General features: G+C 35.0%; 1 protein-coding gene across 1 annotated transcript in view; it reads right to left on the minus strand.

Moving 5' to 3' along the window:
- Cadm2_1 (uncharacterized) overlaps window positions 1-24,675 on the minus strand; it is a 56,293-nt gene extending 31,618 nt beyond the window's left edge. The window contains exon 1 of the mRNA XM_029039704.2: window positions 24,491-24,675. Coding sequence (XP_028895537.2) covers window positions 24,491-24,674 — 184 coding nt within the window. The 5' untranslated portion in view covers window position 24,675. The remainder of the gene's footprint in view (window positions 1-24,490) is intronic.
- Window positions 24,676-25,821: the final 1,146 nt, after the last annotated feature.

A 25,821-nucleotide genomic window follows, 5' to 3' on the forward strand; every position in this document is an offset into this window, starting at 1 on the left:
TCACAACTTTGTAAAAACTGCATAAAAGTACACACAAATTTCGTACTCACATTCACAATAGGACTGTACTGTAGTCTGGTCCCCCCCCCGTCTACTTCCGATCCTTCATACCAAATTTCACTTTCATAGGTTTATTTATGGCATAGTTAAAGCTCTTTATATTTTGTGGGCGTGGCAGTGGTCCGCGGCCCATCTTCGAACTTAACCTTCTTATGATGCCAAGAAATACGTGTATGAAGTTTCGTCAGGATATCTCAATTTTTACTCAAGTTACAGCTTGCACGGACGGACGGACAGACAGACATCCAGATTTGAACTTTACTCGTCACTCTCTTCAGCAACTTTGTTGTGAGATCATAAAAATAGTTGCAATTAGAAATTATTATATGATCTTATTTGATATGGATTTTTATTATCTTGGCAGAGAGCAACATTTACCTATTTGGTAATACTTCAAATAGAATTTAATGTAATAGACAAAAATTTTCAAAAACAATATTTAAAAAATTTTGTGCAATATTTAAATTCCATTCAGTTTCGATCATACACTTTGAAGCTTTCCAACATATTTTAGACTTAGCTAGTCATAACATACTGTGTTGCATTCCACAGCGCATATCATAGCCTGACATAACCACAACTTGCAACATGACAGCCAACAAATGTTTATGGGTTGTTATACATATACTAACTATATTTACAAGTGTGTGTAGAAAACGTACATATGTATATAGAACACATGTATATAGAACACATACATATCCGAAATTTTTACATAAACACACAAGTGTGGTATGCGGAAAAACTTGCATGAAATTAAAACTTTTTCATTGAAATGCCCCAAATAAGCTATTTGGGAAACAAGTACTATAATTTTCGTTTAATACGTGTTGCCATATTTGCATATAGATATTCGTACACTGATGTGGAAATGCGAAAAGCGCTGAAAATTTTGTGTAAACAACATTACGAAATACGCAATGCAATGTTTATTAAAAGAGAACACAAATTCCATACCTAATATTTGTTTGGATATATTTAACGATTTGATTGCATTTTTGTAAGCTGGCGTGTGTGCGTTGATTTTCAATTGCATACACACACACATACACAAGTATATTTTGCGAGTATTAAAATGCAACTTGTCAATTCATTGGTTGGCTGTTTGATTTCGTTTGAGGTTGGCATTGTGGCGCCGCTCGGTCATATTACCACAAATACCAGCGCGTGCACACGCATACAAATGCAATCGGAATGTTAATGTGTGGAATGTGTAACAGTTATTTGGGGATTTTTGCTATTTTAAACTGTGCGTATTTTAAATATTGCATTTCTGCGCTGGCCTTCTAAAAATACGAGAATATGCGGTGTATTGTTGAATCCAAAGCCCAGATACACGTGTGTGTTTGGCTTTGTGCGTATGAGCTATCAAAATTGCATTCCACATACATAAATATACTTCTATGGAGTATTGGCTATAATATCACTTTGTGGTATTGGCAAAATTTTGCGAACAAAATGCGCTCATATCGACAACCGCAATAATCGGTTTTCGGTTTACGCTCGTCCCGACAGTTTTATTTATTTTTGTTTTGGTGTTGTCTAATTTTGAAATTATTGGTGTAATAAGCCTATTTGCGGGACACATAATATATGGAGCGGTGCGAAATTGTCCTTATTTTAGTTTTTTTCCTAATTTAATACTGTAATTGGATATTAAAGCGATGCAATAGGCGACTCAATTGACGCTGCTAAATTTATTGCTGCGGTAATTTTGAAAAACAAAAATATATACATGTCCTTCTTCTTTAGTTGTGATTTTAAAATAAAAAATTAAATTCACTCTGCTCCACATTGCGTATGCCACTTTGTTGATGGTAGTTGCCAAAGTGCAGGGCACTTAAATTATGTTTCCGTAACGTAATCATTCAAATATTATGAAGTGCGAAAGTAAATATTTAATCTACCTCAACCCAGTCTATGACTAATGCTTTCCGAAAAAGTGTTAATTTAGCACCGAGTTTCAATGAACGCCACCACTTTCCCCCCTAATCTTCCCACGTACAACCAGCTCTCCAGCACCGTTGGTGTCAACAAACGCACAGCAAATTCTCACTTTGGCTATTTTCGTCTGTGCGGTGGTCGCCATTATCCATCCGACGTGTGGTCGTTTTTCTTCATTTCCTGTATATTTTTGGAGGGCTTGCTGCGCATATTGTTTCCCCAACGAGTATTATTGTTTTATTCATTGTCGTTTTTGTTGTGATTGCTTTGCTATATTGCTGTTGTCTCTGTTTGTAAACGGAGTGTATGTATTGTTGTATTTGCATATTTAGCTGGTCGGCTGTTGGTTTTCGAGTGCGAAATGCCTTGCATACTTTTATGCGCTGGCATGCGGTAATGGTCTGCTGCACAATTTTAATTAAGTGCACAGATTTTTACTTTGTCCGCACTTGTTTTCCATTTATTTTTATTCATTTTATTCTACTGTACTTTTTGCCCGGCAAATACTCGACTTTTACGATCTAGTCTCACACCATATACACAAATATGTTTACATGCTATCTACAAACAATACGAGTTTTGCTTAGTGGCGCTCTGCTGGTCCTTTTTACGCTTTGTGGACATTTTTTTGGGCGATTGTGTTGTGTGACAAGCCTTTTACCCGCGGGTAATGAAGTGGTTAGACTTTATTAATTTTATGCCTACGCGGTGTGGGTTGGAGTGTTGTGGGGTATAATCGGAGTTTCTGGCAATTTTTGAATTGGTGGTAAGAAGTTTTTATAGAGCTAATTGCTCGGTCTAGCGCTTTATTTCTTTACAGTGGAGTCTTTATCTTATATGTATACATATGTACGGTAATTGTTAAGCAATTGTTGTGCAACCGTGCTAACAACCATTCAAAATGGTGAGTATTTGATGATAAAAGTAAAATATCATTATTATATTGCTCATTGAACTCAATAATATACCATTTGTTTAGCACATTTACACTTCTGCCAAATACATACTGCAATTATTTTAACATTGTAATTGCAGATGGGCACAAAAAATTCAAAAATTCCACTTACATTTCCAACAAAATTATAAAAACAGATATTAACATCAAAAAGTAATTCGGAATTCCACATTTTAGTATCGCCAAAGCATGGCTTAGAAAACCGTTACAGCAAGAAAATATAGAAAGTTGCCAAAAACTGAAGCATGTAGAAATGCTGAAATTCGCATTCGTATATGTCTAAGCTATCATTGGCAAACTGCTCGTGCTTTTGTGGGCAAATTGCATTTTTATTACAATTTGCTGGCGTTACGTACACGCCGTGGCATACCTTCAGTGCATTTCACACACAGCTGTATATGATATGTACATACATATGTGAAGAAGAAGAAGCGTTAAGACTATGTAAAAGTTTAGTGACATGAGTTTGTGGGTTCATACTCTATGCAAGTTTCAGCTGGAGCTTTGTGCATGTGTGTGTGTGTGCGACAGCAATAACATTTATCTTCAACGCGTTAAATCAATCAAGTTACGGCACCATTAACCAAATGGCAATGCATTCTAAATTGTTTCGCCATGCATGTGTAAGCATATTTTGTTGCTCTCGCACAGCACTCTCAATCTATTTTATTTCGAATCTTCCAAAACCCTTTTATTACATTTTTAGCATTTTATTACATTGTGCGTACCGCTTATGTGGAGGTTTAGCTGCCTGCTCTGTGCACTTACATTCTTTGGTTTTGTTGCAAACCTGCTCTGAAAGCACCAGCGTTGCGTACTTTCTAATAGAATTTTTGTTGTGTGTTTTTTGTGTTGATGCCACAAATTCCCCGAGCATCAATTGTTTTTAAAGTGCTGCTTTACATTATTTTGTTGTGATCTGGAAGGAGATACACCAAATAATGTGCGTCCCACCCACATCCAAAGTGCCACTCAAGAGCGATTGCACTGCAACTGTGTAACACCGAAAAAATGCACTGACACATGATGCTGATGCTGATGCTGATGCTCTGATGCTGCAACGTCATCATCACAGCCCCGGGCGTGCGGAGGTGGTTGCTTTAGGAAATGGCGTTCGCATTATTGGTGAATGGCAATCATCATCTGTGCACCATCATCATCAGCAACTGCAACAACAACAGCAACTTGTTTCAAGATGAGCAAATGCTAATGTTTTCCTACACCAAATACCTTACACCCAACACACAACGCGGGGGCAGGAGTGGGGCAATGGGGTAATGCAAGTGGGTAGAAATACTGAAAATTCTTTTTGGATAACATTAGAAATGAATTCCCAGTTCTCCCGCCGGTATCACGTTGTCTAACAATTTACCGAAAAACATTTCATTCGTTTTGTTCCTACAAATACTTTACTCTCTCAACATTTGGCATACCCAATGCGTGCTTTGGGGCTTAGGGCAGCACGTACGGCGCCCATTCTCGTATACGTACATATACTCGGTGCACTCGCACACCGCAGCTCAACTGATCACCACAATCGACTTCAAGCGAGTACGCAACCTGGAATCGGCTGAGGTAATATTGCTAGTTTTATATAACTGTCAGTTGGCGTTTGGCGCTATTATCTATGCAAATCATGCAGCGGTGGTGCTTACTAATAGAATGAAATGTGGAGTGAATTGCATGTGTAGAAATGGAAAAAAATGGAAATACCCGAAGAAGAAGTGTGAAACAACGGATCAGTTGGACGGAAAGGTGGCATCGCTGAGTTTTGCAAGTGAATGGTGGAGTTTGGAAAACTTCTTAATAGATAAGAAAAGTAGAATATATAAATATATTTATATATTGGATTACAGCTATATCGATATAACTTCCACCAACTGCTTTACAATAGTTTATAATTTTATAAAATATAAATAAATGAAAAATATTTACATATAATTGATAACTTATCTGCTCACGAGTGCAAGTACCACCCTAATGTGCGATATTTTTTGGATTGTAAACATTTGTTAGACTGTGTCTAAGTGTGCCGTGTGACTCGAGTTGATGTTGCAGTTGTGCAACATTCACTTGCTTCTGAAATATTTTCATTCATATATGTGTTTGTGTGTATGTAATACTCTATGAGTGCATCAGGATATCATGCACCGAACACTCTCCGAGCCGCTGGACTTGTTGTAAATAAGGTAAAAATGACACACATGAAATATGGATGTAAAAATATGGAATTATTTTGTTTGCACATCTATTTTCGCCATATTCTCTATGATTTTGGCAATAACTGAATTTTGCAACAGCATTTTTTTCAACATTTCTGACTTTCCGCATTCCAATTTCCCGCAAAGGTTTTGTTGCTAGCTGAGTGTCTGTCGTTCGTTATTGACTGGCTGCCTATCCAAGCTACCAGAAAGTACAGAAAATGCAACGAAACCAAAAGCAACAAAAAGAAAAAGGCCGCAATGTGAAAAAGTAAAATGAAATTTCCCAACGTTATTCTCTTCTATTATTTAATACACAGATGAAAATACATAAATACGTAAACAAAAACATGTGGGTAATGGAATTATGGAAACAATATTTTGAGCAAACATTCTAAAAAATTCCAAAATTTTAAGTATGAACTATCATCTAGAAAGTGAACGATCAAAAAAGTGTTTCAAGAATTCTACTAAATGTTATATTTTGTGTTGGAAAATCATGCTTAAGTTCGCAACGGTAATCGATTTTGCCTCGCTTCTTATGCCAGCACCATTAGAAAACTATATCGAAATAAATATTTTGTTGCATGAACCTATAAATGTGTCAAATAAATTACGGCACAAGTCAAGTTGCATGTAAGCTATCGATGCGAAAATAACGGAGCGTGGAGCAAAAAATGGAAATGCGACATACAAGTAATGCAACAACTACAACTGCATTTTCAATGTATCAATTGTTGTTGTTGCAATCAGTAAACTCATACATCTTATGTGTGCAATACGAAGCTCTGCAACTTTAATAGACCGTTTCCAACATATTGTCGCACACACAAACACCATAAATATAAATAGTTCTTGCTTCACTCGCTTTCTAAATATTTGTCTTGCATTTTTTAACGATTCGTGTGTTTATATTTTTCTTGGCTTTGGGTAGGATTTTCAAGCCATATTTTATTATTGTGTATGTTATGTTATGTATGGCATATATTTCGGTCAAACAGACGAAAATAATATTTATTTTCCTGTTTTTACTTGCATTAAGTTCTGGTTGGTTAAGTTTGTTTGTCCATTTCAATAGCAAGTCAATTATGCAGTTGCGTTTATTTATACACAATAATATTACAAAGCAACTGAAGAGAGCAAATTCATAATTTTCCGAGGATGGGTTACTACTATTTTAGTAAAATTGTGATTAAACTGTACATCGACATTATTACATAAATTTTTGTTTAGCATATATGAGTATGCTCTTTGGATTCACACATAAAAGTCAAGTTTAATGCAGTTGCCTATATATTGAATCACAGTTGCTTAGTTGCATTATTAAGTTTCGGCATATTTGTTGTTGGGTGCACTCTGCATATTTCAAACCACCTTTTACCTATGAAAAGCGGAAATAAAAATAGCCAGGCAATATTTGTCACAACAATTGTGATGTTGCTACAATATTCGAAATTGTAAATTTTTTCAGCTATCGCTGCAACACGTAATGAACTTTGTTGCACTCATTTACGAAAATGCCACACAAGTTACAATCGAACAGAAACGCCGCACATTCAGTTGCTGTCAGATTTTATACATAGCATGTATAGATTGGCTTTAGCTTTTTCTTATTGTTGCAACATGTTCGGCAGTGTATCCATTTGATGGCATTTTAGTTAAAATGCTGAGTTCAACTTGCTTTAGCAACCAGAGCACAATGCAAGGCGATCTGCACTCTTGCTGACCTCCATTGAAATGAAGTTAACGTGGCCTATTTGGCCTACCCTGCAATGTACAGCGTTTGCAGAAGTTACACATCGCCCACATTGCCATGAAATTGGAATGGTGAAACGAACGAACATTTCACCTTTTCCAAGAAAATCGAATTGAAAATCGGGGTGTGCTGCCACATCTCCGAATTTACATTGTACTCTCGTGTAAGATTTGCACGTGCACCACTTATGTATAGGCGAAGTTGTGTTCAAATGTAAGAGAGCGTAAATATGCTTCGATATTAAACCGCCTAAGCTGCTTGGGAAAATCTCAAGAAATTTTTTTAAAATAAATTGTGAAGTTTTCAGTGAAATTATTAAGCAATCATTATTGGTAAACATCCTTGTGCACGAGTGTTCGCGATTTGGAGTACTTAGCCGTTGTACTGGCCACTTTGCAATATTTATTCCGGGATTTTAATCAAAAAAAGCAATCTATGCTTTTAGCTATCCAAAAAGAGAGATGCAAATTAACTTGTATACTATTTTATTGAAAAAAACAAGTAAGGAAGGGCTAAGTTCGGGTGTAACCGAACATTTTATACTCTCGCAATTTATTTATTTAACTTTATTTATATTAATAATACACAATTTGACCCACATATTCGTCATATATAGTGCATAAAGTCCATTGAAAGTTGGAAACCATAATATTACGTTAGAAGCACCGAGGCCCTCGTGTTCGATATATGGGGCCTTAAAAACATATGGTCCGATTTGATGTAAGGAAACTATTACAAACCAAGTTTCTTTGAAATCGGTCGAGTAGTTCCTGAGATATGCTTTTTGACCCATAAGTGGGCGACGCCACGCCCATTTTCCATTTTGTAAAAAGATCTGAGTGTAACTTTCATCTGCAATTTCTTATGTGAAATTTAGTGTTTCTGACGTTTTTCGTTAGTGAGTTAGCCCACTTTTAGTAATTTTCAAAATAACCTTTGTATGGGAGGGGGGCATGGTTATTATCCGATTTGTGTCATTTTTGGACTGTATTAGGAAGTGGCTAAAAAAAACGACTGCAGAAAGTTTGGTTTATATAGCTCTATTGGTTTGCGAGATATGTACAAAAAACTTAGTAGGGGGCGGGCACGCCCACTTCGCCAAAAAAAATTACATCCAAATATGCCCCTTCATAGTGCGATCCTTTATACCAAATTTTATTTCCATAGCTTTATTTATGGCTTAGTTATGGCACTTTATGTGTTTTCGGTTTTCGCCATTTTGTGGGCATGGCAGTGGTCCGATTTTGCTCATTTTCGAAAGCAAATCTATGGTGCCAAGAAATAAGTGTGCCAAGTTTCATCAAGATATCTTAATTTTTACTCAAGTTACAGCTTGCACAGACGGACGGACGGACAGACAGACATTCGGATTTGAACTCCACTTCACCCTGATCACTTTGGTATATATAACCCTATATCTAACTCGTTTAGTTTTGTGTGTTACCGTTATGTGAACAAAACTATAATACTCTCTTTAGCAACTTTTGTTGCGAGAGTATAAAAATAAATAAACTGCCTTTTTCATACGCATAAAGTATGAAATAAAAGAATTTTACAAAATACGTGTACATACGTCAACTAAGATACATCAGTAATTCTAAATACAGAAATCTGAGAAACAATTTTTGTTCATCCAATTAACGGGTGATTTTTTTGAGGTTAGGATTTTCATGCATTAGTATTTGACAGATCACGTGGGATTTCAGACATGGTGTCAAAGAGAAAGATGCTCAGTATGCTTTGACATTTCATCATGAATAGACTTACTAACGAGCAACGCTTGCAAATCATTGAATTTTATTACCAAAATCAGTGTTCGGTTCGAAATGTGAAATCCGCTTTTTTATCGACAAATTTTGTTCAGCGATGAGGCTCATTTCTGGTTGAATGGCTACGTAAATAAGCAAAATTGCCGCATTTGGGGTGAAGAGCAACCAGAAGCCGTTCAAGAACTGCCCATGCATCCCGAAAAATGCACTGTTTGGTGTGGTTTGTACGCTGGTGGAATCATTGGACCGTATTTTTTCAAAGATGCTGTTGGACGCAACGTTACGGTGAATGGCGATCGCTATCGTTCGATGCTAACAAACTTTTTGTTGCCAAAAATGGAAGAACTGAACTTGGTTGACATGTGGTTTCAACAAGATGGCGCTACATGCCACACAGCTCGCGATTCTATGGCCATTTTGAGGGAAAACTTCGGAGAACAATTCATCTCAAGAAATGGACCCGTAAGTTGGCCACCAAGATCATGCGATTTAACGCCTTTAGACTATTTTTTGTGGGGCTACGTCAAGTCTAAAGTCTACAGAAATAAGCCAGCAACTATTCCAGCTTTGGAAGACAACATTTCCGAAGAAATTCGGGCTATTCCGGCCGAAATGCTCGAAAAAGTTGCCCAAAATTGGACTTTCCGAATGGACCACCTAAGACGCAGCCGCGGTCAACATTTAAATGAAATTATCTTCAAAAAGTAAATGTCATGAACCAGTCTAACGTTTCAAATAAAGAACCGATGAGATTTTGCAAATTTTATGCGTTTTTTTTTTTTTTTAAAGTTATCAAGCTCTTAAAAAATCACCCTTTATTATACTGAAAATATTATTGAGAAATTTGGTTACGATGATAAAAATAACTTTATGAGAAGAAGCAAACCTCCGTTTGTTTACAAAACCAAAAGAAATATATCGGCGAAAGAACTTGATAAGCGAGTCATTTCTCTGAAAAGCAAAACCCTTATGTTTTATGTGCGGCCAAGGAAAAGTGAGGAAAAACAGCATTTGTAAGCTTTGCAAAACAAAAACGAAAATTGCTCGTTGCAGTAACTGTGAAAGCCGAAGAATTGTTGGATATTTGAGCAGCACATGCTCCAACTTTTAGCGGTTGCAGTGCAGCATGAAATATTGTTTAAGTTTCGGTAATGCAACTGCCGGATGCATTCATTACCAGAGCACTGCGTGGACGTAAAAAAATATATTTTAAGAATTATGTGCAACAATGTACATATTATAACCAAACAAAGTTTACATTTGTATACACAACCGATAGATATACATTTTTTTTAAGAAAATTGTGGCTATAAGTGTAAGAAGTAGTTACCAACAAAAAATCATTAGAGCAAAAGTGAAGAAGTGAAGAATTAATAGTCGATAGTTGAAAGTCAAAGAAATTCTTTGAGTTGAAAAGTCAAATTGTAAAAGCTGAAATGAAAAATAAATCGTTGGGTGAGTTGGGTAATTCCATACAACTTAAGCTGCATGTGTGCATTAGTTGTTATTGTCGTGCAACAAAGTGGCTTTAAGTGCGTTATAAATTTGAGTTTTAAGCGCATGACACAATGCATAAATTTTGAGCCAGTGTAACATACACGAACACTTAAGAACAATTTAGTCCTAGTAGGAACACAATGCTTGAAAATATTATATAAAATTAAATGTAAGAATAACTGATGAAATGTAAGCGAAATATTCTTCAAAAGCTTAATTTTAGATATTTTATTACTAGATTATAATTAAAAGAAAAAATCTAAAAATATCTCTTGTTTTTTGTTTTTTTAACAAATCACTTATATGTTATTCCATTATCTTAAGTTATGACTTATAAGATGAGTTTCCCACAGATACTTAGATCTTCGGTTACATAAGTGTGAGTGCAACAGAGTTTGTCTAAATGAAATCACTTAAATGCGAAGGTTGCGCTCACAATGCCTGCTTTCACTGACAACACCAACAATTGCACTCGTCTTACAATTGCTCAACATGCTCAAATATATATGTATGTATCTGTGCCAAAGTACAGCAAGAAAATATATTACCAGATATCAGTCATGCTTGCAGCTTGCATATATATGTACGTGTATGTACCATCTAGAATTAAGTTAGTAGATTGGCTGAATTTCCCCAACTAGTTATGGTTTTATTTTCAACCAACAAATACAAGGTTTCAGAGTGATTTATTTAATGCGAAGAACTTTCATTTTAAAAATATTTTTAAATTTTTTCATTTCATTTTAATTTAAGGCATTGATTCGTTAAAATCTGAACCCAGGACCAGCAGAGCACTATTCATTCACTCAAGACACTTAGCCCCGACGGCCACGCAATTACGTATGAAATATATATGCATATGGAAATGACAACAAATATTGCGCAGAGAGAGAAAATAAATCCGCAAAAATATGGAGGAGAAATGAAAAGTATTTTTTACTTTCCTCCTAAGGTTTTATTTACTTTATTTTGTGTTTTAGTTCTTCGCTACTTTGCGGCTTCGTTTTTTTTTCTTGGTTTGTAACCCGCTTTTACTTTATAGTGCGTATTTTGTGGCAAATGTGGCGCTTAAGTGCACGCCGAAGTGCACTCTTCATGCGTCGCACCAGAGCAATAACGTTACGTATACGCCCAGTTGGCAGGCGAGCACAACACTTTCTCAACGTCATACTTTGAGAAATTTAGCGTATATTTCGCATGGAGACGCGTGTTCCAGGGATGAATGTTGTATTTAGTATTATGACATGTATGCATTTTTCCTTAAACCACATATGTTTTTGTTTAGTTTGTGACTTTTTTCTTGCGTCAGTTTTATGCAGCAGCTTTTGTACTTTTTTGATTGCGTTCTTATTTTTACGGACTGCATTAGAGTAAAGTGCTTCGAAAATATAAAAGAAAAATTTCCGTTATGAAGGTGACAAACAAGTCATATATGTATATATACTTAGTGGTTGCCTAAGTAAGTAAGTGCAGTAACTGTGTTGTGAGTGGTGAAGAGGAAGATGTTTGGTGACGAAGCGAAAGAAGACACAATAAATACTTAATTATTTGTAACAAAAAAGTATAAAATTCTAGATTACTTGTATTGCATATAAATTAAATGGAGGCGCTAATGCTGGCGAATATCACCCGAAGTGTTAATGTCGTTAAATTGAAAACAGGAATTTATTGCTTTGCCAAAAATTGTGTCGTGCCTTCCAATATCTGGCGCAATCTACATCGCAAACATTTCTATTTCAATTCATTCTCAGTATATTACAACAGTCGACACTAGAATCGTCGCTGATTCGCAGTGCATTGACAAATTCGCGCCATTTTCGAGGACACATAAATTGCCAGCACCAGAAGACACAACGGAAGTGTGAGTATTTTTGTGCTGGAAAGCAGAAAAAATGCTGCAGCGGAAGACACCCGTGCGAGGAGGCATAGGAAAAAAATGAGTGTAATTGAATTTCCTAACGTCAAAGTGGAATTTTAATTTGCTATGCTTCAACAAATGTTCACAATCGATTCGATAGCAAAAATCTGTGTTGTGCCGAGCAGTGGTTGGGCCAATGGGGGGATGTACGAGTAAGTGGCATTCTGCTTAAATATTTCGGCTGGTTCGAAATTTATAGCCAATGAGAGTGTGAGACTGTGCCACGAACTGATCAAATATGCAAAAAATTTGCATTAGATAAGCGTGAAATTCCGAGTGTGAGTTGTGAGTAAAATGCGGTAGTTGGAGTGGGCGCAAGGCCCCGAGGCTGCCATTAATTGAACGCGTTGAAGGAATCGCAAAAAGAATTTCGCTTTTCGGTCTCGGCGTTTCAGTTCAAGTCGAGTAATTATTTTTACTACCGTTAAATGTTTGTGCCTATCATATCCTCAATAAAACGGTTATTTGCTTCGGAACCACCCTTAATGTTGGTGCAGTACCTTGCATAAAAAATTTATTTCCAATTTGTAGCAACTATATATTTTTTCTATTTTTTGAATATATATTTTCTACTATCCGTGATTTTTTATCAACAAAGCACCTTTGGTCAGCCCAACAAGCTTGCCAGTAAATGAAGAGGAAACTTGAATGCCAACAACAAAAGTCAATACAATAATACGACAAAACCAGCTGCGAAGAGGGGGTGAAGTGAAGAGGGATTACTGCTAATAATGGGAGTACCAACCGCCGTTGCGCACAATAATAAAACAAGCCAAACTGGAAAAAGTAAAAACTCACGAAAAAAATAGAAAAAAACAACACTGAGCTCACAAAACATTGGTTGATTCACACCAATCTGACCTTTTACCGCCCCGGTGGCCAGCATGCAAATTGAAAACACACAAATAAAATGTTGCAAAAACAAACAAAAATTTCAAAAGTAAAACAAAGTGATATTTTTCGTTCTAATAAAATTTGTTTGTGTAAGCGCATTGGAATTAGAAAAGTTTCCGTACTGGCGTGGCGTTTTCTAGACACTACCATTTTACACTTACACTACCTCCATTTGCATGCGCTATCCAGCGAGTGAAGGACGTGCCTATTAATACAAACCCCGGTTGGGGGGAACGCTGTGCGTTCTATGGGTCAAGTGAAAACAAGAAAACACATTTGAGTTCCACTTTCTCGCCTACGACAAATTTGTTTGTTGTTGTCGTATATAAAAAAGTTTTTTTTCGCAGCCAATGCCAACCCGCAGTGAAAGCGGGAAAATTTGCTTGTTTTACTAATGTAATGGAAATTCGAAAATTATCGAAAGCATCGCGCAGGCGAAAAAAAACAATATTTTTTATGACCGACAAAAAACGAAAATAAATAAAAACAAGAACAAAGTAAACACGTCCGCACGACGCCCGAGTGACAGCTGAAAATTTGTGTCACAACATTTCACTGACGTCGCTAAAATGTTGTTATTACTGGCCGCTGGCTGTCGCACTGCTGACTAATGGTCTAAACTGCCTTCGCCACGCGAGTGTGTACGTGTGCACCTCTCCTTTCTCTCTGTGTATGTGTGTGTATGAGTTTGTGGAGGCATTACAGAACTTTTCGGTTTCGCTCCCTTTTCCACCTTCTAGGCAATCGCAGGTAATGTAGCGGAAGTGTAAAAATTTCACTGATTTACTTGGATAAATTAAAAATAAACTTTGCGCATTACAGTCGGAGAAGCAAGGGAAGGAGGAAAGGAGGTAAGGAGGAAAGCGAAGAGCGAAGCAAATATTAGATTGACGGCATTGATTTATTTCTTGACGAGTAAATCAAGTGAAAACTGTGTTTTTTTTTCATTTAATTTAATTTCGCCTCAATGGGGAGGTAATAAAAGCGATTTAATAAAAAATGCCGCCGCTTATTGACAGCAGAATAAATAAATTGGAAAAACAATTTGTGTGTGTGTTGAATATACACCGAAGAGTGGTGAAGGCATTCTGAGACTTTTAATTAAATTGTAAACTATATAATTTCTTAAGAAGGACAATAAGGCGCACTGGGTTGCGAAAAGGAATCGTTTGTTGGACTACTGTGAATGTGGGATATTTTTTTCAAAACATCGTATCGATGAAGTGTTTAAAATCTGCCGCTTAATTACATAAAATTATTTGTTCTACTTTTAATTACTCGTTAGAAAGTAGGGAGTTTTCAAGCAGAGGTGCTTAAAAGGCGAATATTTAGCTTAGAAATGCACATATTTAACTACTGTCAAATGTATTGAGTACATAACCCACTCATTTATAATATCTAATTCAATTAGTTCACTTTTTGATATAATTAACAGTAACACAATGTATTTCGAAAAATTTCACAGTCAATTGTAATTATTGTAGCATTTTATAAAGTATCATATGATTCATAGATCAATAGGTGCTTCTTTATTAGATGGTAGAATTCATTTGAATGTGTTAATTAACTTTCTATTTGCAGCCGTTAACCAATTCACTGCGTTCGTTGTCCTTCAGGGTTTTTGAAAAAAGCACGCCAAGCCTTCTTTGATAGCACTAATTTTCAAACTAATTTCATGCTAGAATGAACTGAAAGGAAAATAGGCGACAGCGCATACTATTTTTGATCATATGACAAATATTTGGCCGCAACCTTTCGATATTACATTCCGCCCGCGGTATTGTTTATATTTTCATGTCAAAAATTCAGATCTTGATATGATTTTACGGCGTGCAAAGTAGGTAGTGTGTGCATATGCACATCGGTAGGTATATAATATATTTCGGTTGATTGCAAATGCGAATTTTGTGCAGCATCCAATTTCCGTTTCGGTGCACATATGGTTTGGAATTATGAAATTCGTTTGAAATTCACACTGCGAATGAGGTCAGTATACACATTGAAATCATATTTGGTGAGACGAACATTTGTTTCACATCACATTCGCCGCTATGCAAATTATCTCTATCTCTTGATGAATCACTGATTTCCGGGAGCTACAAATTTTCATTTATTATAATTATCATGACGGTGCATTGAGTGCGAACAAACATATTAGTCGGTGGCAATATTCTAATTTTCGGTTTATGAATTTATTTATCATACAACTAAATCCAGATTTTATTCTTTATTTGTGTACTATTACCAATCTATAGTATAGTTACTGAACTTTTTATTTTAATATCAAACTCGTAAATGAAATTGCTTTTAAGAGTAGAAAATTGTTGTGAATGGAACCAGAAACTGTTATAAAAATTATAGACATAATATAAATAAAATATTAGTGTCAATACATTTTAATGAGATATCCAATATCTCCTGTTTTGAATTCAACTGAATTTGTTTTTCTCACATTCAAGCTAGTACAGAATATATCGAAGAGAGAAATTGTGAATCCAACCAATATCCAAACTAAATTTAATATTTCAAAATTTAAACGGCTATATTTTGTGACTCCACGCTATATATATACACACAGAAATGCCTTCCAACTATTTCAGAACAAGATTCTAACTGTACATAAATATATACTATTCATGTTGTATGAGATATTATGTAATAGATATTTAATTTAACGATGTACATATGTATGCATGTGTTTAGGCTCAAATTTCTGACGGATTACACGCAGTTCCTGTTACGGCTCGTTACGACCAACTTCGCCGCCACTTTCGTCGATGCCTTTGACAACCCGATATTAATTGCTGTGAAGTACACAACAACAGATTTGTAGGCTTTAGGGGACTGTTTTCGTTGTTAACATTATACACCCAACGCCGCGCCAAATCCGATGTCTGATTATTGTCCACCCACAGTTGGGCAGTAAATAGCCAAGAGGCAGCGCAAGTGAAAACAAGCAATTGCCTCCTAAAGCAGTTTGATTACGTCAGTTTTGTTGTTATTTGTCTATCAAATCCTTGCACCCGTAAGGAGACAACAAACAAACACACGCACAGATCTTATATAGTTAATAGCAAAATGCTGCGTGGATAACATAGACATACATACATATATGTATGCTTCTATATGTATTGAAATCCTTGCACGCGCTTTTCATTCTGTGGACCAAGCAACACTTAAGACTAACCAAGCGATTAACCAATCCACAGGGCTTGTATGTGCTTACAACGAATGTTTAAATTTTGATTGAGTATAGAACTTTGTTTTATTAGAGACACAGCTAGCCACGAAACATATAGTATATACTCGTACATATTTGTGTGAACTTTTGTGTATGTATGTCAATTACAGACTTTGCACATGTGTCTAAACCATAGATAAGACAAGTCGAGACAGTTTTGTTTGTCGATACAAGAATAATTGTTGCGAAGAACGTCAGCAGCAAAATTAAAGAAAACAATACTTGAGGCTCAGGCTTGTAAGAGCTGAAAAGAGATACTATTTACGTGATTATTTATTGTTATTTTCTCTTGTCTTTTGTTTCTAAAGCTCAATTCTTATATTTAATTAAAGGATTAACTATTTGTATATTTAATATTCGAAAAAAGAATTTGAAGAGAGACAATAGCGATGCAGCTTTGTGAGTTAGTGTATGATATCAGAGTCAGACTTAGTCGGACAGGAGTTTAAAGAGTCTAGATTTTGCCGAATTTTTATGGTTTCAAATGCCACAATTCATGCGTATGATTTTCTCTTTTTCGTTTATTCATTACTAGTATTACTCACATACATACACACATATGCGCATCTACAAGTGGTCTGCGTCTATTAAATAATTCAGTGAAATCTCGGCACGTCTCAATCAAATTTCACATATCTCCACAAATTTCTGACTAATAGTTACACTTCCTTTACTGCGGTCATGTCCTCACCACTGCCTCAGTCGCAGTAAGAAATAGTAGTCTGTTGTTCGAAGTCATCTAATATACTTCACACACATACACCTACAAACACGTTCTCTGTAAGCACACACATGCGCCTGTGTGTTGGTATATAAGCACATAATCCGCGTTGTTTCGACCACCGTCTGAGTGGAATGTGCGATTACGTATTATCCCCAGCCGATAGGATTTCTTTTAGCGCAAAATCAATTGAAATTGATAAGGATATAAGCATTTAATAAAGTCATGTCAATGGACTTCGTCGTTATTGTTGTTAGCTCGTGTTCGGAATCTGTCAGATTATGTAAGGGGGGCAAGCTGATTGAGATGAAAATAATACACCGCCATGGTAGAGGCTCTAAGCATGTGCTATGCTGTGATTTCCAGTGAAAATTATATACAAACATATTGTCTGTATATAACAAGTAGGGTCGAAGTCCTGACCACATGACAAATAACATCCGCCTGGACGTTATGGAATATTAGGAAAATAAAATATTACGGTATATTGGTACGGTTTATTTTTGCGCAATAATTGTAGTATTTCCTAAATATATGAAAGCTTAACATGTTTCAAAAAACATCTCACAGCTAAGGATAAAAGGAAATTGAGTTCAAGGAATACCACGATATCATGACGACTACGAGGGTGAGCATTTTGTACGAAAAATCGCTTTATTTGAAAAGCGCTCCCGTTATCTGACTCTCAATAACATAAAAAGTATATGTGAAAACCCAGAATTTAAATATACTAACACTGGCCACATAACCCTCGGCAACAACCTTATTAATGCAATTATTCTGTCAAACATTTTGAATGCCCTCATGTTCGTAAAATCTGATTACATTGAAAACTGCTCAAAAGTTGTTTTTGTTTTCAATTTTCGATTTCAACAAAATAAACTAGTAATAGGAAATTATTGTTGTAATAAATTAAATACTAATTACAGTACAATTGCAGAGCACATCTACATATATTCATGGTTCGGCGACAGCGAACTAAGTTGTCAACGGCAAATAATAATTTGCCAGCTTATGATTACTAAATCAAGCAAATGAAAAAATCATAAATTAAATGTCGGCAAAACGATTGAATTCGTGTGTGCGAGTGTATGTTGGTTCGCTTCTCATGGCAATAAATTATTTATAATTATGAAATTCATTTATGAATAATATCGAATTCATGGCGATTTTATGCCTGCATAAATCTATCTATTAATATAAACGTACATTTGACTATATACGTTTTGAATAAAATACAAATATACATACATATGTACGTAAATATATTGATGCATATATTACATTTGTCTGCATTGGAGCTTTTAAAGGGCCTTAACTAATTTAAGCAATTATCAAAAAACTGATTGCACGCATTGTGCATAGAATAACGGGATTCAATAAAATCAATTCGAATTTACAATACAATTTAACATGTAATAACATCTACCAAAAGCTCAAATTCGTGCCTTTGACCCAGAAGTGAAATCATATTATATTAAGAAATCGATTCATTAGATTTAATTATGTTTTCTATTTCTCGGCGGAATATTCGGTAAAAGCAAATTTCGAATTGCAAAATGAAGTGAGTTCGAAATTGAAAATTAAATCAAAAGTTGTACAACTTATGAAAGTTAATCAAGATTATTATTAAATATACTACATTATTTATCTACTTGAATACACATTTTTGATGAACTTTGTTATCGGAGTAGTAAAGCTCATAAGAGTGTTTACTTTTTTGACGTGCGGTTTTCAATGAGGCAATATTATTGTCAAAGTTGGTCTTTTGGATAGGTATTTCTTGATTTTGGTCGCTCAATTTAGTATACCAGACTTACTCCCGAACAACGTTTATTGACATACGCTCCCTTTAGCTGCAAAAAATGATCGAAAATTGGGCTTATAGGCTGCAAAATTATTCGAGCCAGACTGTCGCACTTGCCCGAAATCATTTTAGGTTAGGTTATAGTGGTAGGCCAATACGGCACATATCGACCTATTTAGGTACTTTGCGATACCTTATGGAGTGCCGTCATGTTGTCCACGAGGAGTAGTCATCCTTTAGGATGCCTGCGCTTGACGCGAATTTTAAAAGTTTTTGTGGCCTTTCGATACCTCTTCCAGAATCTCATATTGTAAGGCCCCCAAGTAGCGAAGTCGTTGCCTTGACAATAAAGGGCAGGTGCACAGAAGATGCTTCATTGTTTCAATATAATGTCAAACGCTTTTTATAGCTAAAATATTTGGCTATAAATTTCAATTATATGCGACTGATTTCGTCTTGAAAACAATATGTCGAAAAAAATACCATTTATCATAATCACTATAACAGGTACTAGAAGTGACATTCTGCATTAAGAAGTCCCTACTGCAGAGAGAGTTATGGTAAATTGAACTGATCAAGTTCTAGCTGCTAAAAAACCAGTTCGAAATTGACAAGCTCGAATTTTCTGCTCCTCCTCATGTAAATACGAATCTGTTATACATAGATGTCTATATTCATGAAGGTACGTTTGTGTATTATACTCGTCAATCCCTATCTGCTTATGTGTTAACTTCGGCTCGCGTACTACCCGTATAGATACTTCACACTCAAAACTTAAATCAAATTTCAATAAAGCTGCCACGTACACAAAACACAAAAACACAATGTCGGAACATAAACGTAAAATCGAATTATTGGCACGCAAAGGGAATGTGTGTTTACACAGATACTCCAACACACCGGCATTCTAATATTATTAAGTGCATATATTCATATATATAATGTACATACATATATATGTACGCACACACTCACCTAACTAGCAATATGTAAATATGTGTGTATGAGTATGAGAGCACATTCACATTTAATAAGTGCGCTTGTGATTTGAAAATCAAAGTCAGCAACAGTGTACTTGTAATAAAATGCAATAATCAGCAGCAATTCATTTGACTTTACGGTTGCCCAGAAATGCTGATTATGAGATTTCAATTTCGTTTGCAGGCAACAAAAACAACAAGAACAACAACAAATACGCTTCATAAAATTAACGTATATGCCTCGACATGTGTGTGTGTTGTTTGTGTGTTCAGTGGAGGCGATTTGAACACCTGATATATATGTAAGTATGTATTGCGGTATGTAAAGGCACATGTTACACACACACACATACATATGCACAAGTAGGTGGAAATACTGGTGGAGTTTGTGTGCTCGCTTTTGCTGTTATTTGCACACCTTTGTTTGGTGTGATAGTGGAAGAATACGAATTTCGCAAAATTTATTAAATTGTTATTTGTACTCTCAAGTGTGCTTATGCATATGTATGTTTAATACATATGCCCATAAGAGTGCGTGTGTGTGCAGCAGCAAATATGTAAAAGGCGAGCAAACGTAAAATTTCGTTGTAGCTTTTGTTAATTCCGCATTGTTGTTTTTGCTTGCGTTGTTGACTTGAATGTAATTGTTTTTGCGTGCGAGGATCGAGCGAAACTATGGTGCAAAGTAGAATCGTGCAGAGGACTTTTAGCGGTAGGGATTAATTTTCTAAACACCTCAGTGTGGCCGTGCGGAGATTCTATTGCATGTATGTATGTATGTGTGTGTGTGTGTGTGTGTATGTAGTGCACAAGAACAAAGCGTCCGTGTTGGGTGGCCGTGTGCGTGAGTGTCTTTGCCAACCGAAAGCTCCATTTATCAAGTAAGCACGTAACAAAGGTAAGAGCGTAAGAGTGTTTTAATGCTGATCGAACGTTGTTGGGCGGTTCACAGGCACACACTCAGCTTCAGCTGAATTCGCACATTCACAAATACTTATTGCACTTATGTAAATCATAAGTGGTGCTTTTGTGTGTGTTTTCGAAGCGATTTGGCTACGTTTTTGTTACAACTTCTATTTACACCTCGTCGTGCGTTTCCCCGCCCTCTGCCACTAGCAGTGGTTGGTGCTTTGCTAGTGGTTTTCACTTTTAATTAATTGTCCAAACATAATTTATGTGCACCCCCAAGCCAGATTTGTATGCGCATATGTACAAACAATTGTGCGCTTTCTAATAAGAACACACATCCAAGTATCGTATATATATATACATATTTATGTATGAATGTGTGTAAGTAAATATTTTTCTTAAGCGTGCACACCTTGTACATTTATATGCTTGTCGGTTTATTGCATATGTGAATTGAATGTGTGTGTGTGCGTGTTTGTATGAATCAAAGCCGCATTTATCAAGCAGGTGCTGGCGCTTTTGTCATTTATGAAAGTGACAGCTTGTTTAGACATTTGTGTTGGGTTTCGTCTTTGATTCTCAGGTTAAATAAAGATGGAAGATTAAGAAAATCAATTAATATTAGACTTAATGCGGGTGAGTATTACAAATTATTGGCACCTGGCCATGGCATTGTACACTATGGAGAGTGGTGTGAGTTACCTTTTGTATGAAATTACATGAGTAAACGAAAAAAATAATATATTAATTAATATAAATGCAGATTCCGGGTGTGCCTACGTTTATTTTAATTTCTTAATTATATAAGTAGCAAAATAGTGCACTGAGACCGTTAAAAGATATAGTGTAAATTATATAACAAAATTCAATATTATAGATTAATGAATAAACATATATATTCTTTGAGAAGTACTAATGGAATTTACTATATATAAATTTGTATAAGTCGGCGTCATAAAACGTGTTCTCTTTGAAGAATTATTGTTTTTATAAATGTAAAATGCTTCCATTTATTCATGATGAGAAATCTTTAGGAGAAAAACAATAATTTGGCGACAAAAAATAATATTTTTCCACTTACTCGTATTATTGCTATTTACTATCAAAATAAATTCATCCTAAACAATTCTAGTAACAGAGCGCGAGTATTTACTTTGCCATCGCGTATTAATAACGTTACTTTTCCTTTTATTGCCAAGGTTTTACGCTCACGTAGTACAATATCAAGAAAGCATAGACACGACAAATATACTCATGAGCTTACATAGTGGATTGTATCCGCTTGGTATTATATATAATGCAAGTACACATAAGTATATTCTACTAACAAAGCCGGCGAGTTCATCGCTGTGAAAAAGTAATAACTAAGAAAAACTGCAATAATTGCAAGAAAATCCCATTTAATCCGACCGAACGCGACTTCATCACGCAAAAAATTATGATTTGTTTTTGTTTTTGGTTTCTCTTTTTTGTGCCGCATTTTGACAATATTATTATTGCTGCGCAATCGTCGGTTTTATTTGCCGCTTTGGCGGTAGCTGCGCTTCAGTTCTTTACTTTCATATTTGATTCTTTGTTCAGTGCTTTATTTTCATCTTTTCTCCATTTATGATATTTTTGTAATCATATTGTATTTTTTCAACTAAATATTCTTTCTTGTAATATGCGTTTTATAGCTTCCATATTTTTGCACAATTATCCAGTACTTATTGTGAGTTTTATAATAGAGAGCTCCTTATTATTCGGATTATCAACACTTTCATTGGTTTGCTATGCTCAAGTAAAAGTAATGACCTTATACCCTTTTACAACTATGAAAATTAGAGGCGTATAATTTTTTGCTACATTTCATAGCACTTAAAATATTTAAGCCTCTCTTGAATATTATATAAAAAATGCTGGATGAAAAAACACGAAGTAAAGAGAATTAGAAAGAAGAAGTAAAGAGTATAGTAAAGAAATTTAGAAGGTTTAAACTTCCCACTAATTATAAAATCAAGTCAGTTAGATGGTAATGGTTATCATTACAGAATACAAGAAGTATTTAAAAAAGTGAAAACAGTTTAAACAAAAAGTTTTGTTGAAAAAAATAAAATAAAACAAAAAAACATTAACTTCGGATGTACCGAAGTTAATATACCCTTCACAGGTGCATTTCTTTTGATAACTATGTGTTTAAGCAAATCTAAGGGCGTAAGAAAAAGTAAGTAAAAAAAAAGAAAACATTTTACTAATTCTTTTTAGCCGGGTTGTTTGCAAGAAACATTAAGGTTATTTAATAAAGGAAATAGATCCATGTCATGTATTCCATGTCAAATTTCGTGAAGATACCACGTCAAATGCGAAAATTTCCCATATAAGCCATTGATTCCGATCGTTCGGTTTGTATGGCAGCTATATGCTATAGTGAACCGATCTGAACAATTTTTTCGGAGATTAAATTATTTCTATGAACAATAACTCACACCAACTCGTGAAGATATGTAGTAAAATGCGGAAATTTTCCATACAAGCCTTTGATTCGGATCGTTCAGTTTGTATGGCAGCTGTATGATATAGTGGTCCGATATCGGCAGTTCCGACAAATGAGCAGGTTCTTGAAGAGAAAATAACATCTGCAAAATTTCAAAACGATATTTTAAAAACTTTAGGACTACTTCGTATATATACAGACAGACAGACGGAAGGACGGATAGACAGACGGACATGGCTAAATCGACTCAGTTCAATATACTGATCATTTATATATATACTTTATAGGGCCTCCGACGCTTCCTTTTGGGTGTTACAAGCTTCTTGACAAACTTAATATACCCTGTTCAGGGTATAAAAATAGAGACATTCATTGTGAAGTTGAATTTGTCAGACACAAAAAAGTAAAGTACGAAGAGTATACAGATAAAAACATGAATCGCGAATTTCAAAGTGTAGTTTGACACCCCTTTTGGAGTCACGTTTTTTTAATAATCGGATTTTTTTCATGACTATGTTCGTTTTTCATAGATTTTATTTCGGTAAAAAGTCGCGTGACTATTGTAACTGAAACTGGTGACAAACGCTGTGGTTGTATTTTCATTACATTACCGTTACACCCAAAAGTACTGAATACACAAGAGCGTGTTTTTGGATACTTTTGCGCAACACTTAGTTTTTATACTCATTTAACGATTAAATTGCATCTGTTCAGCAAATAAAAATTAATTGTGGAAATGTGCTGTGGAAAACAACGGCATTATTATTATTATCGTTTGCAGTCTCAATAGAGCATAGCCGGACAAATATGCATTTGAAAATCGGCAAGCATACAAAACACACTTGATGGTGTTAAGTACACCTATGCTCATATATACAAATATATAAGGAAATACATATACAGCAAATGTCAGATCTCTTGGGTTCTATTCTACATCGAAACTGGAAATTGAAACTGTTATTTTGGCACTCAGTAATTTTATGTAATTCATTTTATCTAAATATGTAGATAGGAGTCTTAGAGATATGATTTGAAATTTTGCCACACTTTTCATAATTTTTTTCTAACGATAACCTTCGTAAAAATGAAAGAACCAAAAGCCTTATATTTTTACTAAAGTCCCCATACCTTCAAACTATAATATAATTGTCCGACAATTTAACCAACATATCTTTATATATCTCAAATTGACCGGACAATAAGTTAAAAAGGACGGCTGATATCATTCAGAGGTTTTCATTATTTTGTTTCGATATCGATCGAGTAATTTTTGGGTTTTAATAATATATAGTCTTAAAAACAATAATTGTTACATAGAAATAAAATAGGTCTGAATATTTGCAAATTTTTTGAAATAGGACTCACCTGGGACTATCAGTAGACACGTCAGCAGTAAACACCATCTCAGCCAATCATAAATAGCAGATGGCTTGCTCACACAAAACGTTAACATGTCACTGCTTTTACCCTTATGCCGATTTGGAGATTTACGGGTGGCAAAAGTGTGTTGTATTTTATGAGTTCCTGTTGTTAGTAGCCTCGCTGGCATTTTGATATTTTAATTTTTGTTCAGTGGTCTCAAATAAACGTAGGTGTACTGCTATTTCATACGTATGCTATTAAAAGCAATTTTGTGGCAAGCATGCTTTTGTGGGCGGATTTATTGCACTTATTGAGTTGTTTGCATATATTTGTTACTCACTTGAGGTTTCACTGTTCAAAGTCTTCACAAGTTATATCAATATTCTGTGAAACGAAATAAAGATTTTATTAGATATAAAATGTATTTGATAATATTTATTTTATTAATTTAATGTTGTGAATTATATAAACAGACAGGTTACAATAACGACAATGGTAATGAAGAACAATCAATTGAATCTATTTTCAAAACTTTGATAAGCCATCATCATACCGATACTCGCTTCATTGAGAGAAACCCCTGTCTTCTAGTTAAGTATATTTCTGGTAAAGCATTGAAATGCTTTAAACATTTCCCTTTTCAACTACATCGATTGAAATCATCGCGTGATTATTATAGCACACTTAAAAAGTCCCACATTTTAAATTGATTGAGTTGGCCATGTGGAAGGAAAATAGAACATGAAATATTATAGTAAAGTAAATAAAAAATTACAAAATAAAAGCAAAAATGTGTGCTAATATAAAAGAAATTCGAGCGGAAAAATCGTACAAACGTATGAAGCACTCACACATTAACCCCATTCAACACTCTTCATTCAATCATTGCCATCGCGTAGGCACCAAATGTATAAAAAGGGTTTGTAAACAAGCATAGAGCAGGAGCAAGCATCCTCTCATGCCAAAGAGCAAAATATATATGTGTTGTTGATATTTATTTATGTATGTTCTAAATAATAATCTACACACATACTTATGTATAGGTATTGGTATACTGAAAATGGTCTGCAGGAATGTAGTCCAGTTAAAACAAAGCAAATTAGAAAAGAATATTGAACAGCTTATTCTGTAAGGTAAGATATCTTTAATCTGCTTCTAAAATAGTTTATTGATACTATGTTATTGATTATTATGTAGATAACAAACAGTTTAATGGCAATGACTCTTTAAACGTATAGTGTTATTCAATAAATATATTATGAAATTAATTACTTCTAGTTGGTTTACGAATATTTTTGATTTCTTAGCACTAAAACTACAATTAAAGTTTAGAG

The sequence above is a fragment of the Zeugodacus cucurbitae genome, chromosome 3 (genome assembly GCF_028554725.1).
Source record: "Zeugodacus cucurbitae isolate PBARC_wt_2022May chromosome 3, idZeuCucr1.2, whole genome shotgun sequence".
In the NCBI taxonomy this organism is placed as follows: Eukaryota; Metazoa; Arthropoda; class Insecta; order Diptera; family Tephritidae; genus Zeugodacus; species Zeugodacus cucurbitae.